Consider the following 16,616-nt stretch of genomic DNA (forward strand, 5'->3'; position numbering starts at 1 on the left):
AATTTGAGACTTTTGTTTTGTTGTTTCTAAAAAGCAGGATGACCTACATTTATTTGTTGGCGTAATCAAACGTGTGGAACGATAATTGCTCTGCTTTTGTCAAATTTCTCTTCATTTTGGCAATAATCAAGGAAATTTGCAGTTTCTGTCTCGAACTGTTTGATTTATGCTCTTAGAGTACCTAGTTTTGTATTTTTTTTTTTTTTTTTTAATTAACATTTTTTTTTTTTTTAAGATGCATTAATATCTAGGCTAGTGGATTTATCAACAAACATGTCAGTTGCACTCAGAGAAAGTCAAATGAAGGAACAAACATGATTTGTGAGAATGATAAATTACTCTAAGTGGTCTCCTGCGAAATTGCTTTTACATCATCATGCTTGATTTGTGACAGAAAGATTCAAATTAACTTCATTCCTCACTTACATATACACCCACAGGCATGACATTTAACATTCGTCCATTGTGAACTATTAGAATGAGTGACAGGGCCATTTCAGAGCATCAACTTGCTCCGAGCTTACCTGTCTTCTCACAACCTGAGGGCTCTCGCACAAACGTGCCGCGTGTGAAAGTTCCGGTAAAGTCGTTTTAGTTCTGTACGACCTTTATGACCAGTCCTTCCCGGTCAGTGAACCCTCTCCTCATTCTACCCTCCCAGAGTGCTTACAATGTCATTTTGATTTAATATGTTCATGGTAGAGTTTCTGCACTATTTTTTTTTAACAAGACTGGTAATTAAGATACTTATATGAGCGAACATAAAAAATATAACCTTTTTTGTTGTTATAAGACTGGTGCACATATTACAATACTGTGAGTATACATACTAACGACTTTCCTTTTTCTCTTTTGAAATTTGCAGTACTTCCAGGAAATAAATATGGACGAAGGAAATCAGGTGAGTTATGTCAGTATAGTCTAGGGGTGGATCCAAGGTTTTAGAGAGGAGGGGTGTGACCCCGAGGATGTTGAATCCTACAGGGAGGTCTGGGGGTACTCCCCAAAGAAAAACAGCGAAAAATATAAATATAAATTAGGTTTATAATAAAGTCAACATGGAACTCTGCTAATACCATGTTTTAGAGAGGAGGGGGTGTGACCCAGAGGATATTGAATCCTATAGGGAGGTCTGAGGGTACTCCCCCCCAAAGAAAAACAGAAAAAAATATAAATATAAATTAGAATTATAATAAAGTCAACATGGAACTCTGCTTATACCATAACTACTTTTAATTTTGTTGATGAGGTTGAACAGGAGCGGGTGTAACTCCCCCCCCCCCCCCAACCACCAAACCTCCTGCCTGGATCGGTGCCTGTAGTCTCTGTACATTTAGTTAAATCAGGAATATCTACACTTGCTTGTTGAAGCAGCTCTATAATGTGCATAAATTATAATGTCCCTCTTCATCATATGTGGCCTGAACATCAAACTTCATGTTATTAATTTAGCCACTTATTATTGGTCCCATATCTTCTTTGTTTTGTTGTTGTTGTTGTAACTTTTGTTATTTGGCAGCATTGTTTGTCATAACAGATGATAAATACCTTGAAAAAGGGCAACAAAACAAGCATAAAAAATTGGATCAATTATTAATTGCACCATTCAAAGTTAACTAGCATCATATTGATTATTCTGCATTAGAATCTAGATGAGGGTCTAAAATTGCTAAACTAGCCAGGAACCTTTATATAGTAAGTCTCAATTATCAACTGCCTGCATCTCTGGACGAGTTGATGTGTCAATAGCATCTGAAGAGAACATTGCAGTGCTCACGCTTTTTAAGTGTACACAGAACTAACTCAAAATGTGCACATATGAATTGATGGAGAGTACAGTTAGGAAGATAGTTACAAAATGCAACTAGCTACTTGCGGGCAAGTATGCCTGTCCCTTTTCGTGGAATGTTGACCCTAAGAAAGGTTGCACATAAACCATATACTGAGCACTGTTAACTGTTTTGTGATATAAACAGTTTCTACAGATTGTAGTGTACACTTGATTAATATATATGGGGCTGGTGTTGAAGAATGTATTTATAACACAAGACATGTGGCTGATCTGAATGCGATATGTGATCTTGTTTTGGTATGGTGAATAACTTTTTTAAATTTTATTCATTTGCATTATTCAAATTAATTTATGTTTTGTTGTTGTATGTGACATGGTTGAACTTGCACTGATTCATATTTCAGTTTCTTGTAATAATGTAACAAATATATACACTTCCCTTCCTTCTCCTAATCTCCCATTCTCCTTTCCCTTAAAAGGCAAAAAAAAAAGAAGAAAAAAAAGAAGGAGAAAGCAAGTGTTCTGATTTTAAAACACTGCTAGTTCATGGAATCTTGTGAGGAATAGGGTGGGCAAGAAAATTATATGTATCAAGTATCAGAAGGAAAGAATTCCCAAAAAAGTATGCTGAGGATTTGACTCAAATATTTACAGTGGTCACTGGACCAGCTACACATCAAAGTCTTCACAGAGGTGGGACTCTGGGATGCCATTCCTTTATCAATGATCACTCTCAGAATCACAGAGCTATTTATTCTAGAGTGAACGTATGTGTGTGAAAATGACCTGTTCCATATTACAGGTTTGTGTGTGTACTATGAGTATATTTACAGTATATATAGTTATATATGTAGTTATGTATATATAGTTATGTATATATAGTTATATATATATATAGTATATACTGTTTGTACAACACTTACTGTACCTTGTGTGTACTGGAAACCTTAGACTGTTCTATACTAGCTAATTAGTTTCCTCAAGTTTTCATAGGTTTGGTGTTGTAACATGACTCTCGATCCTGATATCAGTGGTATACAGTATGTCATAAAAATGTCCGTAGATACTGAGTTGAGGGAGCAATCCTGAGATATTCAAAAATATTGATTTCAGAAATTATAGTTACTATAATAGAGGAATTTTGCTAAAAAAATAGATCAGTACTAACTGTATGTGTAAAGTCGGAACTGTGTATTTTCAACAGGAGTCAGTCTGCTACCAAGTACAGTACTCCAAGCCATTCACACTTTGCACTCTCCTCTCCAAGGGTTCAAGGGATGTTGATTTTGCACTGACCCAGTATGCTTACGGTACATGTAAGTGTCTAAGTGCTGAGCAGCAAGGTTTTGACAGTTAAGAAGTGGCTCTTCAGCTATATGGTTGGAAAAACTTTTGTATAATTTATAAATACATTTTCTCCAAATAAAAACAAAAAGAAAAGTGATGGCCTCCTACTGTAGTTATAATAATGTAGATTATTATCATGGAGAACTTACTCACAGGGGACGGGTCCGTAAGTTTTTTTTTTTTTTTTAATAACCCAGACGACCGCAAGTTGTCCCTCAGTTCCCATCATCATCGGCATTCCTAAGTTTATCTGTATATATATTGATATATATTAACTGCATACAAATGTACTTCACTGCGTAGGCGGAGGTACTGCATTTTGTGCCGTTTCATTTCATCGCCTTACGTGGGAGTCTCCTGTTAAGAATTGTGTGACGACCGCAATAATAATGCATTGATCAAAGCAATAAGCGGGGCTTGAAGTATGTAGGAAAGGGAAATGTTTTTCCTTTTTTGCATATTTTAAATTGACCTAATTACTATGCCTACAAGAAAGTGGCATGGTTTTTGTGAACTGCACTATGAAAAGAGATGCAATGTTTGTCTTGCAAACAGTCTTGACACTGGCTGACCATTTTGTTTATCGGCTGTCATGCTATATGTTCATGGCAGATTGTCTAAATTGAGCAGTTGGAAGGCAATGGTTGGATCATTCTGTCAATCTGAACAGTACAATTAATAGACGGTTCATGTTGTACAGCTAGGGCAACATATATCCTGTCGTACAAATTAACAGACAGTTCATGTTGTACAGCTAGGGCAACATATATCTTGTCGTACATATTAAGTTGGGGTTTGTTTTGTTTTCTTGGAACGACTAGATTTCCATCGCTTTTACAGAAACAGACTTAGAAAATTAATACTTATTTCCTGCTTTTCTTCAGAAATACTTTCATAGCAGTTTCTTCTTTTTTCTTCTATATTTCTCTTTGCCTAATAATTGCAGCATGCAGACCTGTACTCATAAATTAAGAGAGAGGGGGGGGGGGCGGTGGAGGGAGAACGAAATGTACCATAGTGGTAAGAGCATGGAAAAGAGGAAAATTGGATGGGTGGTAATTCAGCCATGAGTTCTCAGGCCTCAAAATTTTGGCTATTTACCTGTACTGGCCAAGTGCCATTAAATACACTTTGCCACTAGAAATCCCTCCCACCCCCTCAAAAATAGGGGAAAAAAAGGCACAGGTAATTTTCTGCCACATGTTAAAATGGGATAAAAATCATCAGTCAGAGAATCATCATGATTTCCATACACCCTAACATTTTCACATATTACGTACATGATTTATGGTTGCGTCTGTCCATTTTAAATCTCCGCCAACGATCTGTCGTGAGGTCTGGGACCTGCTGCCACGGGCATACTGCCACGGGCGTTCTGCCACGGCCAAACTGCCACCACCGAACTGTGGGGCTCTTGCAATCCAAGCTGCCATCACGAACCAGAAAAAGCAAAACTACACTTCAGAGTCCTCTCCCATGTGTTTGAACTGACAGTTTTCAATGATACTGCTGTTGTTTACAGTTTCAATAATAGGTACTGTAGTGTTTGTGAGCACACCGAAGGCCAGGAGAAATTGTATTCTACGTACGTCTGCCCAAAATAAAAAGAGTCGGCACTGCAGACCCGAACTAAATTTCATCAGTTTTAATAGCTGTGAAGTGCTCCTCTCGTAAAACCACTTCCCCATGTTGACATTCCTGATGGCGGTGATGAGTCTGTTGCTCTTACGTTTTTGTCACGGATGGGGTGTGAAGATGCTTTTGCATTCGTGAACGCGTGCGTACCATACGGTAGCTGTCACATGAATACAATTAGATGTACAATAAATTGCTCTAGAAAACTGCAAAGCTCGTTTGAGGAACCTCTAAGAGCAGTTGAGTCGCCTATAAACGTTGAAAATTAATGGTACAGGCAATATAATATGTTAAAAACTGCTTCCTGCAACTAGTTTATAATGTACAATTGCTATTTGCACATACCGTTGACAACTTAGTTGCGTGTACTGTGTACATGATGGAAGGGATTAGGGTAGGTGGCAAGAATTTGCTTTGATTATGCTGTTTTTATCTTTCAATAATAACAGACTTGATAGCCAAATTTCTGATCCATTTCAGAAAGAAAGATAACTTACCTGTCTCCCCATAAAAACTACACTCTGGCTTTACCATGTCCTAGAGCAATCTGGTAACATTTATTGCACCGCCCTCTATCAGTGACTGGCCCATTATGGTCTACCGCCCTCATTCTACCATCCAAAGTGTCATAAGCTCTGGAATCTCATGTATATATGTATTTTTTGTGCGATTTCGTCTCCTTTAATTTACTTCACTCCTCGCTTACCTGTCTCCCCACAACCTTGGTTGTGGGGAGACAGGTAAGCTTGTCACTCGTAAATATATAAACCAGTAAGTTTCATGATGACTCCATCCAAGTATCCACAAGGTAGTTTCCATCCAAAACATGTCACTACATGAACATTGGATGAGTTTCTTTTCATTGTGGGTGTTTCTTGGGGGAACCATTAGTTTTTCCTTTACTTTTGGGATATTTGAGTGCGATGGGCAAAAAAAACAAAACAGCAAAATTAATGCGTTAATATCTGAAGGAGCTTGCCTCCAAGATCACAAGTCATTTGATGAAAACCCAGAGTCATTTGACGAAAGGCTTAAACAGACGTCTGTGATATCTCGGATGTTAGGACAAGGTAGGTGTTCATTTGTTTTCTTCATGTTTCAGTCTTGTCATGTCTTACGTGGTCGCCCCTCTCCCTCCCCATGCTAATTTAGTCGTCCTTGGAAGGGGCACGCACGTACCGTCTAACTCAGTTAACTCTGGACGTTGGGCAGCATCTCCGCTCTCTCTTATGTCATCGGCGTACAAGTTCAGATAGACCCTCCAAGGCCTGAAAAATGACTCGGTGTCCGTCGATTCGCAAATTTAATTCTCGCTGATTGAAGAGACTTCGGCAAAAGTGATGTGACAGGGGAGTACCCTAGGGATTGTTTCCCTTTAAGGGAAATATCTCTGGAGGCAATTTTTGATACGGATTGCGAGGCACCCGTCCATGCCTGAAAGGGTCGTTTTGACAGATGAAAAATTGGAGTATTGATTTTGAAGTGGATGGCATGCCATAGGTGTTATTGTTATTGATGCTGTTTTTCTTCTGTTTTTCTTCTTTCTCAGTATTCGTAAACAATTTAGTATGGAGGGCAGGGGGGGTGGGGGCGGGGATGCCAGTTTTCTCGTCGTGATGGTGCATATATATATTCTTGATCCTGGGCATTTTCATTGCAAATCTTTATAATTACAGATAAATATATATGGATTGAGTCCTACATTTTTGTGGAGGTGTCCTTGCTTATTGTGGCGATTTACACACAAATAAACTTAGGTTGAAATACCTGCGCTATTACCAGATATTTAGACGAATAAAGAATTAAAGTAGTCTAATAAATAGAAAATATAATGTCCACAAGAATTCCTGTCAAAGCTTTATTTGAGGACTGATGAAACTGAAAATTTTAAAGTATTATAATTTTAGTTCCAGAATCGTCATTCTAATAGATATTCTAAAAAATTTATTTAAAAAAATGAAAAGAAAGTTGTTTCTTCAAATTTCAAAATTTACAAACCATAAGCTTTATAGTACTATAGAAACTGTTATGTCTAGCACACAGTACCAGTTGTACCTTGCAACAAGTCGTAAAAACAAAGATAACACCTTTTGGCCAGTTTGATAAGAATTGATTTAAAAAAAAAAATCTAATCTTATTTTGTGTTGCATTGATACTATCCATTGTCAGTACTAATAACATTTGTCTCTGCAGTGTTAAATTCTTGTCAAAGGTTACCATTAAGATCAATATATATTATTGAAGCCTGTGTGAGCTCTGTAAGTCTTCTATGCAAACTACACTGTAACATGGCTGGCTTATACAGTAAACATGGTATGTACAGTATGCAGTATATGTGGTCGTTTTCATCACGGGGGAATTTTTCAGAGAGCATTTTGATACACTGAATCTATACTGTTGCCCTTATTTTTTTTTTTATATTATAAACCTCACAAAATTTAGACGAATCCTTCAAATTGATTTGCAAAAATTGATAACACTAACTTGAGTCCCAGTATGTACTTTTAGACAGTGTTGTTCTGTACTTTTCTCAATAATGTTTATTTTATCTCTTAATTATTGATTTATAGAATTGTTGTATGGGAGGTTTGTGATACTGGTGCCAGACAAATAGAAAAATAACTTTACAATAGTTACTGGTAGGTTACCCTTAAACTTTTAAATTGTACTGGTAGTTTTATAGACTGTTTACAGAAAGTACAGTAATTGGGTTTTGAATTTTCACATATATGTAGATATAAGTCTAGCTCAGTAGAAATGTTGTCGTGTAGAAAATTCGAATTTGCACTCTTAGATAACAGTGAACCAAGGCTACTGTACAATGTTTTCACAGGTATTTTGCCGGTAGTAATACCTGGGATTATCCCGAGCTAGTACAGTAGTATCTGTTTGGGTTGGTCATGCCTAAAGATTGGTTGTCCAACAAAAGAGTATTGGATTTGGATGGAAGGTACTGTACCTTGTTATAAAGAGTGGATTTATTAAAACATTACTCGAGAAAAGTCAAGATGGGCCCACAAAACTGGAAGAATGATGGTTTTGGATTTTCCAAGGAAAATATTAAGTGCACAAAGATCTCGGCCTGCTGCAAAGATCTTTGAAAATTTGTTTAAAAAAAATCAAATTTGGGTAGAAGGAAAGTGTTCCAAATCATGTACAGTAAAGTAAATCCTACAGTATTTTATGCAATTTGGTTGGAATAACGGAAAGGTAGCAATTTTACTTCATTGGGCCTCTCTTTACGCATACTGTACGTTCACTTGTGTACAGTATGTTTGTAAGGAGTTTTACCACAGCGGATGAACTGGTAACAAATCTTGCACCTAATAATCCTCCATGTGGTAGGATGATACACTGCCCTCTTTCTTCAGTATCGCTACTGGCTATTCGCAGTGCAAGAATGTTACCAGTTCTTAGGCCAGGGTAGATCAGAGTGCATACATGTACAGGAGACATGTAAGTACAATCAGTAGTTAACACCCATACCAGTTAGTTTTGGAGCTGTTCAAGATAAGAGCAATGAATCCATCTACTGGAGATGAATTGCTTTACAGTTACCGTTGCATAATTTCCCCTGAACTGACAAATATTCTGTCATAACTCTTGCACTGGCAATTTAGATAGAAAAGTTGGTCCTTTAAAAGCATTTCTGTGTTCTGTCTGCAAGTACACCAAATTTTGCTGAGTTTGAAAAAACAAATTTGCAATTTGATCAAACTTAATTAAGACACCTTTTCTGGATTTTTCTACCTTGTACCAAATTAACACTAATAAGGGAGTTAATTATAATATAAATTTGATTCCTATAAATTTGATTCCATCCACAGTCTTTTATCATCTCTTCCTACCCAATTATCCACAGATTGCACACCCACTCTCGCCACGAAATATCCTTTATTTCCTTGTTTGTGAAGGGATATAGACGTAATGTATGCGTAGGTAGGAAGTGCGTTCTTTTGTTTAAAAGAATTTAAGCCTATCACTGTGATGATAAGGTGCACTTTCCCTAGATGAGTGAGTGTATGGTTTCACAAGGTTTGGAAAATGGGACAATTAAGTCTCATGAAGTAGGGAAAAGGATAAAACTCTTTAGTTGGTCTTGAAAACTGGTCCTTGAATTTGAAAGTGTAGTCTGGAAAAGGAAGGGAAAAAATGTTTTTAAAAAATAATGACTTAAATTAACTCTGTTAATCAGACTATATGGTTAAATTGATCATGTTATGTTTTGGCTTCCTGGTCCTTTGAATATACCCCTCCCCCCCTGTCCCCTCACCACCACTTAACTAAATTGGGTTAGCATATATTTTGCAAGAGTTACAATTTTAATTCAGTTTAATCCCTAAAGATGCCTTTTGGTCTGGGATTTCATTTGCTTCAGAGCTTACGAGTCATTGTGAGTGTTATTAGATGTAAATTGAAGGATTTCCAAGTTTTTTTTATATACTATTAATCATTACATCAAATCATGAAACTTGACTAATCAAGCTTATGTCGTAAAATTATTTGATAGCTGTAAGTTTTAATGCAATAAACAGGGATGGAAAATTGATCCAAAATTACTATAGAGAGATACAGTATAAGATACTTAAAAAAGCTGTCATATTGACTTCATTACTGTCATATGTAGCTTGTATGTAATTCACTCTTGGCTGCTTCAATGGTAAAATAGACAATTACTGAATACCTTCAATGCCATCCCTGATCCGCACAGGAAGGTGAAGCAATCCTCACGAAGAAGAAAACTAAATTTCATATTCAGCTTTTTTTGGTGAGAGGGAAGATGTTTACTTTATTGGCTGTGATAAGAATCTTTTTTCGATAGACATGATGTTTAACATTTCCCACCTGTGAGATCATTTGTCCAAACAAGTTTTTAACAGGTTGTGCAGTATAAGGTTTTCTTGTCTGAAAGAAGAAATAGTGTGCAAAAGAAGATATTTTAAATGTTACATAAGGAATAAATTTGCATTTTGTGGCACAATTTTTCTACTGTATTGTTATGGGAGTTTTTTGGTGTTTTATTTATTTGTAAACATTTTATATATCTTGACAAAGTCTGTTGTTTTTCAAGAAAAAAAAATTGAGAGGGTAAAGGAAAAGAAAGAGGAAGAAAAGTATAACGTCAGCACTTTAGCCTAGATATTTTGCAAACCTAGTTGGACATTCGTAGCAAACGAACCGATATTATCTCACTTTGCACCTACTTTAAAAGTGGCTATTGTCATTAACGTTCATAGGCAAGGATACTTAGCAAGTGCTTGAGAAAGCCTGAGCAAATTGATAAGAAATCCTCAGAATAGAAACAAAATCCACACTCCAGTAAGGTACAGGTGAGATTTGAGAAGATGAAAATCTGGGTCAAAACTAGCAGAGCGGGTAGGTCTGCACGATGGTACGTATTGTTTCTGAAAGAAGAGGCATTGGAGTCGACCCGGCAGTCGGTCAAAGGAGTCACTCGTAAATATCGAGCCCAGACAGGTTTTGCAGTTGTTCTGTAACTTGGGTGAATTAATGTACTGTAGTGGGAATGGAAACTTTCTGACGGTTTGGTGGCGTATATATGTGAAAGCTTTATTTTGTACAAATTGATTCATGTAATTCCTCCCTTACCTGTCTCCCCATAACAATAGCTCTCTTGCTCTATCATGTCAAACTTGAACTGGTAACCCTGTGTTTTTTTTATTGGCACTGTATGTACATGTATGTCCGTACACAAAAGACCAATCATTTTTCATGAGAAAATGATTGCATAACATCTGGGCATAGCTGATGTTTGGATACAGTTGTGCTCGTTTTAGTAATTAATAGCAAACAGCTTTTGCTATTCAAGCATAAAGTACACAACATGCTTGACTTTCCAATATTGTGGACTTCTTGCATGTTAGTCTAGGATAGCTTTCACTGCATGTTAACCTTAGAACTCAATAGATCTTTAATGTCAGAGTGCCTACTGTACATGTATGCTGTGTTTAGTTTAATTAGTACTGCAGAGAACAGAAGGCAATTGTAGAAACGCTGTGAACAGAGGAAATTATATTCTGTGTATTGTCAATACACAATTGCTGTTCTACAAGTTTTAAGGGCATTTGTTACATTTACCACATCTGCACCTTAGTTTGTATTGAACATACTTGAGTGTAACTATTAATCTGAAAACTGCAATTTTGCTGGGGCCTCTGACTGCATGGAAGCTTTGATTTATTATAAAGAAAATTCCTTTTTTCTCCCACCCCCCTCCCTAAGTAGAGTTTCCCAGATCGTGCTGTGAATAGTGAATCGTGCTTCTAATTCAGAACTGGTGAATCATTTATGATGCATTTATCCTCTTTGGATGCCTCGATACCCCTGGTAACGTGCAGACAGCACATCGTTTCTTACAAATGTATTGGTGTTACATCCATTATACTGCTGATCTCGACATTTGCACAATCTGTGCTCGGTCATATCATGATGTTAGAATGTAAATTGTATTTTACTATTGAATATCGTTAACTGCCATCTTGCAATCGAATAATGTTTTTAGTACTGTCTGCATGTTGGCTACGTTACTATCTAGGTACAGCAGAGAACATTCAGTTTGATTCACATAGATGTAATATAGAGCAAAGGGGTGTACCCGACTGAAAATAAAAAGTAGAACACATGTTTGAAAACACAGAAATTTCCCAGTTCCAAAGTCTGGATGCCAAACGACCTACTGTACTGTTTAAAAGTCATTTGATCATATATTCACATTGAACTACATGCTGTTGATCAAATCTTCCGGTTTTCCAAGAACACAAATTATGGGATGAATTCAGTAAACACAGCATCAAGGCGCAAGTTAATATGGCAGGTTTGATATTAACCTATGCTAATTTTCAGGAGAAAAGCCTCTCATGGAATAAGCCATGCAAGGTACAAAGTTGATAATATTTATGTATCAGTTGTAGAAATCAGCTGATTATGAGCTATTGTTTTTGTTTCTTTATGATTCAAAGTATATATTTATGCTTTTCCCCAAGTGTTACCAATAGCAACAATATTGGTGATTATTCTACTCCCAGCCCTCATAAAAGTCTAGTTAAATACCATCCCACATAATGAGATATGACACTGTAGGGGAAATATTTATCCGAAGTGATCATGTATACCAGAGGGATGATTATAATGTTTGTTAGTCATAAATTTTGCCCAAGCTTTACCACAGGGAAATTACCACCATTTGCATTTAAAGTTATTTATTAAAAACTATTAACTTTAAATATTAACGTTAATTTGTTTTTTCCTCTTTTCTCCTTCTTTTGCAGTATGTGCAGAAAGGTATGACCCTGATGAGGATGACAATGATAACGAGCCAAAGGTGAGCCAGTTTTCTTTGCTCCTCGCTTACCTGTCTCCTCACAACCTTAGCACCGATTCTGCCGTGCCTGTAATGTCCTTGGTAACCCTTTACCACTGTGCGCCCTCTATGATCGGCTCTCCGGTCTTTGCCCTTCCTTCTCATTCTACCATTTTAAGTGCCTGCATGCGTTTTTTTGATCAGATATATGGTCATCTACAGTGCTATGTACCACCAACAGCTATACCTAGCTGGTCAAATTATCTTACCTATCTCCTCACGACAACTGTACCACTGCCATACGTCTTCTAGGGCAGCTGTGTTCATCCCTTTAAGCACTCTATACTTTCTCATTCACATCCCATTTCAAAATTAAAGTAGAAAAACTGTTGGATAATTTCCAAGATTAAAATATCGATACCCAGCGATACATACTTGGCCTTTCGGTTTTAATCATGTACGTTCTATAACTCTACTATCACACCTTTCCTTCCATCCACCAAATCTCTACTCACTCACTGTCAATATATGATGCAATAATTTACAATATTTGATGAAAGTAGGCTAGAATTGAAAACTTCTAAAATCTGAAACTCTGAAGTTGATCAGGATATGAACTTTTAATAATAAAAGGATGAAGAATTTTACCTTGCCTCCTGGCTTACCTGTCTTCCCACAACTCATGCCTACTCGCTCTATACTGTGTGTATAGTGACCTGGCATACTATCCTTTGTACTCTGAAAAGACCTAAAAGAATAAAAAATAAATTAATGAACGACATCAGGAGCATACCACTACTGTTTATATGGTAAACTTCCTTAACGCACTTTGCTCTGTCGTGGATTCACCTCGACTTCAGGTCGTGACCCTCTCAAAGTGGATGAGACGAAGATTTAGGCGATGCAACTTGATCTTTTCCTTTTGAGGTGTCGTGAGTCGGGATGGGGCTTTACGCATTAATTTGCAGGCAATCGGACGGATCCCCCCTTATGCTCGGAATCGATAACACGTCCGCATTAAAAAGTGCGATGCTCTAATTGAGGGGAAAGAGAAACGGAAAAGGTTTTCATCAGTGAGTAGTTATTGACACAGCTGCCTTTATGACTGCCCCCCAGGTATGATGTTATTGTTTCCCGTTTCCACGGTGATCATCCCTCCCATATCATAGCCTGACAACCGTTTCTGATACGTAGTACCGATCACGGTCACAGAGTGCGAACAGAAACGAGCGAGAGAGAGAGAGAGAACTCTGTGAGTCGGAAAAATGCAGGGGAAAAAAACACGTTAATGAGACAGGCTTTTACACGGGCAATTGTGACTTGCCCTCTCCTGTCCGCTCTCAGAGTAAAATTCGAGAGACAGAGAGAGAGAGAGATGGAGAGGGAGAGAGGAAAGTCACAAATTGAATCTTCTCTTTAATTTCCAATCTGAATACATTGGCACAGCTTTCTTATTGGGTTGCGTAGCAGGTGAAGACTGCAGGGAAATAAAAAATAGGAATCGCTGACATATTGTTTTCTGGTTATTCATGACAACCTAGAGGGTCGATTCTTTGTAGCTGTGAGCTCTCAGGGTCTGCTAACAAGACTATTAAAAACAACCCATTGCAAAACTAGAGTATCTTTATATTTAGGGCAATACTCTCTATTTAGATGGGTTCTTTTATTTATTATATTATATTTTCTTTGTATATTATGAATTTCAGTGTTTGTGCCCTATTTACTTTTTTTATTTTTTATTTTTTGGCTATCATGGCATGTTACGCTACAAAACCTCTTTTTGGGTTCTTTTATTGTGTGTGAATCGGTAAGTGATGAAAACTACCATAATTTTTACCGAAAAAAAAGGAAAAAAGGGTTGGTTATGATTATTTGCCAAAGAAATGCATTTAATGTGCTAACCCTTGGTAAAGATCTTTGAAATTCACGGTCGGCATCTTCAGTGTACTCTAACAGGTCTAGAAGGTTAGCAGTGGCTAAGAAAAAAGAATCACAGTGCTTGAAAAAAAAATCAACTGAGTTAAAAAAACAAGTTCTCACCAGTTGCCATTTTCCTGAATTACAAAACACATCAGCCACCTTTATGGGCTATTGAGAGCCGCTTCACAATATTTGCTTATAATAAGCAGTTATTCAAGATTTTTCGGCAAATCGTGTCGTTTCTTTGACTGACTGCTCTTAACTGAACTCACCACGTGATCAAGTTCTTAAAGTTTACTCTGCAGAAAGTTGCAAACTGTGCCTTATTCTCTACTTTACTGTACTAGCTGGCAAATGGCAAAATCCTCTAGCATTTAAGCAGTTATGCCAGTAAATAGTCATGAGACCAGATGTATAACAGCATACAGTGTCAATGAAATCAATGAGACAGGAATATTCATTTTCTTAAACAACATCTGATAACAAGGCAAAGGAATTTCAAGATTTGTCTTTACCTGTGAGATTTTAGTGGTTATATAGGACTGTGAGAGAAATTTATAATATACACAAATAAGTGAACGATGGACAATTGACCGGGAAATGATACACAGGTTACCAGCATGAAATGTCTTTGTTCTTGTTCCACTGGCGTCGAATGTTTAGTGATATTCATTGCATATATCGCATATAATAATTAATGAGTTGGTTGCATGTTGGGCTTAAAAGGGCACCCAATGAGGGGTTTCTGTTGCAGGAAATCAGTTTGATAGAACTTGACTCGCTGGCTAATTTATCGCCTTGAAAATAGTGAAATGTAACATGTGATTTTTTGAAATCTTTTTACAAAAGCTTCTCACCTATTTCCTTATTTGGGTTGTCCTCGTTTAAGTGGCAGACTATAATAAAAGATATTAAAAGGATCTCGACGTAATAGATACCTGAACAGCCTTTAGTCAGATCGGTCAACAGCATAGAGTTCACACCTCAATTGTGTAGGCTTTGTTTGGAAGCGGCCATCAGCTGGTGTACACTTCCAACGTTAAGAGTGATTGGTAAATTTTTATCGTCGGCCGAACAGGTTCCTCATATGACAGCGAGCGAATCGCTGGGCCGAATTTAAATCTTCAGTAATACGTTAAGATATCACTTTGCCTGCCATTGGCAACGACTCTTAAATTACTATCGAGCCCAGTACAGTCTGGTGGCTACACAATGGCTTTGAAGAAACATCAAACGAGATTTCATGTTTACCCTGTAAATAACTTAATACAATTCTGGCTATTTAATTGTTTGCAATTGGGACAAAAGGTATTGTTATAGGATGGCCAAAAACTTGGGAGAGGAATCTTGCCATTATAGAGCTACATGTTTATATACATGTATGCAAAAAGGATGGAAAGGAGATGTGTTGACAGTGTGTGAGAAAGGATGTTTACAATAAATCTGTGAACAAGCTCCGATCAAACATTTGACAGTTAAAAGAGTGAAAGCATGCTTATATATATACTAGCAATATAGTCCACAAGGAAGTAGCAACTAGTTATATACGTATAGTGTACACACGAATGTAAACTGAAGGGAAAACAGTTGCAGCTCCAGTACTGTTTACAGTTATCGGCAGTATCACTGAAATATGGTTTGATATATAGATGTCATTTAGATATAAATGATAAAATGATATGATATATGATACGAGGAGTAGATTTTTATAGAAGAAAGGAAAGTCAGATGTCTATATACTCTAGTAGGTGTATTAATAGTAGTTGGTATCATGGCGGAGATGGTAAACTGTACTATTGTTATTATTATAATTATGATTATAATATGTGCTTGCAAGCATTTTGGTAGAAATGAGGGTAAAATGCATGGCAGATGTGCATATAGTAATAATATGTACCCTAGCTATAGTATAGCTGCATTTAGTTTGGCAGGTCACATAGTTTGATCTTGAAGTAGTTTCCTCAGATTGCATAAATTGTTTTGGTTATGTTTTTTGAGGGCATTACTAAATTTACAAAAATATTTACAAAGGGAGTTCTCTATTGAGCTTGAATAGGAAAGTCTTATTACTATAACGCAGACACAGCAACATGACTTCATTTATACACTGAATGAAACATATATGTATTTACTTTCCTCCACTCTTAACCTGTCTCCAATCCACACACACTTGCACACACTTGCACACACACTAGAATGAGGGTGCTAAGGTTGTGGGGAGACATGTAAGCTCGTCACTCATAAATATCCAAACCAGTAAGTTGTGGAATATTTACCTGAACCACATGACCAAAACGTTTGAGCAATTTTCTTCTTTCCTCCCTCTCTTACCTGTTCCCACCCAGTCTACTTAAATGCACCTTACTCTACCGAACCTGCTACACTTGGTAACATTTTAGCTCCGCCCACTCTCTCTTCCTTCCAAATCTACCATTCTGAAGTAGACCTGACTGGCAACGGTTTAGCGCTGTGTCTTGTATATCCAACTCCTGGGACAATTCCCACTTTCTCCTCCTTTCGGATCTTCTATTCAGGAGACAAAGTTATGGAATCTTTCTGGAGACTTTTTCATTTCAACATTTCCTTCTCACACAGCCAAGA

General features: G+C 37.1%; 1 protein-coding gene across 3 annotated transcripts in view; it reads left to right on the plus strand.

The window, feature by feature from the left end:
* Positions 1–16,616, plus strand: part of LOC139962043 (cAMP-dependent protein kinase type II regulatory subunit-like) — a 114,923-nt gene that overhangs the window by 26,751 nt on the left and 71,556 nt on the right. For all 3 annotated transcript variants that reach the window (XM_071961882.1, XM_071961880.1, XM_071961881.1), the window contains exons 2-3: positions 866–901; positions 12,064–12,116. In XM_071961882.1, coding sequence (XP_071817983.1) covers positions 866–901; positions 12,064–12,116 — 89 coding nt within the window. The remainder of the gene's footprint in view (positions 1–865; positions 902–12,063; positions 12,117–16,616) is intronic.

The sequence above is a fragment of the Apostichopus japonicus genome, chromosome 20 (assembly GCF_037975245.1).
Source record: "Apostichopus japonicus isolate 1M-3 chromosome 20, ASM3797524v1, whole genome shotgun sequence".
NCBI classification, from domain to species: Eukaryota; Metazoa; Echinodermata; class Holothuroidea; order Aspidochirotida; family Stichopodidae; genus Apostichopus; species Apostichopus japonicus.